This window comes from Aplysia californica, unplaced genomic scaffold, assembly GCF_000002075.1.
Source record: "Aplysia californica isolate F4 #8 unplaced genomic scaffold, AplCal3.0 scaffold00371, whole genome shotgun sequence".
NCBI classification, from domain to species: Eukaryota; Metazoa; Mollusca; class Gastropoda; order Aplysiida; family Aplysiidae; genus Aplysia; species Aplysia californica.
This window is the reverse complement of record NW_004797641.1, coordinates 70,466-72,540: the sequence shown is the minus strand read 5'-3', so window position 1 is coordinate 72,540 and position 2,075 is coordinate 70,466. Positions and strand designations below refer to the sequence as shown.

The 2,075-nt window shown below is 39.2% G+C and overlaps 1 protein-coding gene across 1 annotated transcript in view; it reads right to left on the bottom strand.

Moving 5' to 3' along the window:
• The window catches only part of LOC101863831 (serpin B3), a gene marked incomplete in the record, with an annotated part of 11,721 nt that overhangs the window by 5,445 nt on the left and 4,201 nt on the right, over positions 1 to 2,075 (bottom strand). Inside the window, 2 exon segments of the mRNA XM_035971080.1 lie at positions 455 to 585; positions 1,174 to 1,390. Coding sequence (XP_035826973.1) covers positions 455 to 585; positions 1,174 to 1,390 — 348 coding nt within the window.

The window sequence follows — 2,075 nt, the reverse complement described above, 5'->3', positions numbered from 1 at the left end:
ATAGTTGTAGGAGAGGCTGAGGAAGCTAAAAATGCCTACAACTCAAATTCCATGATTTTGAGTCGAATTTTGATTTTGGGGGTGTAGCCCCCCCCCCCCCCCCCCTTAATCGTGAGTTTGCAGGTTCGGGGGTTCCAGCATCAGGGCGAACGTTGTGTTCTTGGGAAAGGCACACACTTTACTGGAATGATTCTCACTTCACCCAAGTAAGAATGGGCACCCGGCCATAGACAGTGATCTTGTCAGTATGTTAGAGTTTTAGTGCCTATAAAAATGGCACCTTGCACTGTATGCTTCAAAGGAAGTTGAGATTGTTTCAGAATGCTTTTATGTTTGCTGGGGTAATAAAATAGATTAAAGCTTGCTGTTGAGCGGGGAATTTGCGTTAAACGAATACTATTTGTTATTATTATTATTATTATTATTATTATTTTAACCCGGTGTGCAAAAGTACCTGTGATCTGGCTCCCCCCAACTGATGGAACGGTTTCTTCTGCGTCTTGTACACATCGAAGTTTTCGGCCCAGTTTCCTTTGAAGAAGAGTGTGTTGACCAACAACATCACTGTGTCGGAGGTGATGGAGTCTAGAGAGTAGGGGGGGAAAACATGCATAATGTGTAGGAAAAGCCGTAAACCCAAGATATCTCATAAGCAAAGGAGAAAAAATCAAACATGTTCTCATTTACTCACTCACTCACTCTCTCAAATCAATTCTCATTTTGATGTCATCAAATATCTTCCGGCAGTTATGATTGTCCAGTTTTAGCTTCCCGTTATTTTCCAATATCGTGTTTTTAAACCACCTTTCTTGTTTTGTTTTTTTTACTTGGTTTTCTTTATCAAATACGCACACAGCCGATTTAGAAAAAAGAAAACCCGGATGGATCAAACAGTGCCTACAAACGAACTGATCATTTATAATACTCGTATATAATAGACTAGTTTTTTTTTTTAAATCATGAGCTAACAGAACCAAGTACTATACTATGTGAATTAATAAGAATTATACGTGAAATCATAGTGAAATCAGGCGCTGCTCAAAAATGAAGAAACCGACGTTAATTCATCGGCCGTTTGACAACTTTCGTTGTTTTTTCCCCATTTCAGCACCAGGCTTCTGAAAATGCTTATGGATAGAATGCAAATAAAAAAAACCCCAACCAAATACTTACTGGATTTGACCACATTTTTAATCATGTCGTGGGTATTTCTCTCAATGAAATCGTTAATCGGCTTCTCAGGACCACCGGCAGCATTCATGTCAAAAGCTTCGGCCTTGGCGAAATATTTGTTCTGGACGTCAGTGACGAAACTAGGGACAATGTTGAAGCTTGGGTTGGTGAAGATGCCATTGCCTGTGTAGAGCTGAACGTCCTTGGCTGAGTTGAGCTGTGGAGGTTTATCCTTTTTAGTTTTGATATATTATTAAGTGTTAAACGCCCTACTACGCACACAGTGCGTGCAGTTTGTTTCTTTCTTTCCTGAAAGAACACTCCGCAAATAGGATAACAGAAAGTGTTTGAGAGAATGCACAATATATATTAAACAGTCGACTACGGATGAGCTGATGTTGTCGGGGGAGTGAAAAAAGATCAACCAACTAATCTAAAGTTGGGATCTGTAAAAATGAAGAGGTGCTTGAACCCGAGAACATAATTTTACCAAACAGAATATTAACACTAACGATTTCAACGCAGGCGGAGTCGACTGTCGTAACACATCGAATAGGCCTATTATGTAATTAGATTATCTGCAGTTTAACTGTTTATGTTGTAAATATGAGTGTGTTGTTTCTGCTGGTCTTGTTTGTTGTTCTATAACTAGTTATGTAATTGGAGGTTACATTTTTGTTACTTTTATTTACGATTGGAAGTTGACAAGTTTGTGCCTTGAAAAAAGGGTAGCTGTAGGCTGTAAGCTACTAAAATAAAAGATAATACAACAAGATAAATGAATGTATGTTTTTGTGTTGTTGTTTCTGTCAATGTTACTTTCGTTGTAGTTGCTGTTATTGTGGTTTTTCTCTCCCCCCCCCTTCCTCCTCTTCCTCCTCCTCCTCCTCCTCCTCCTCCTC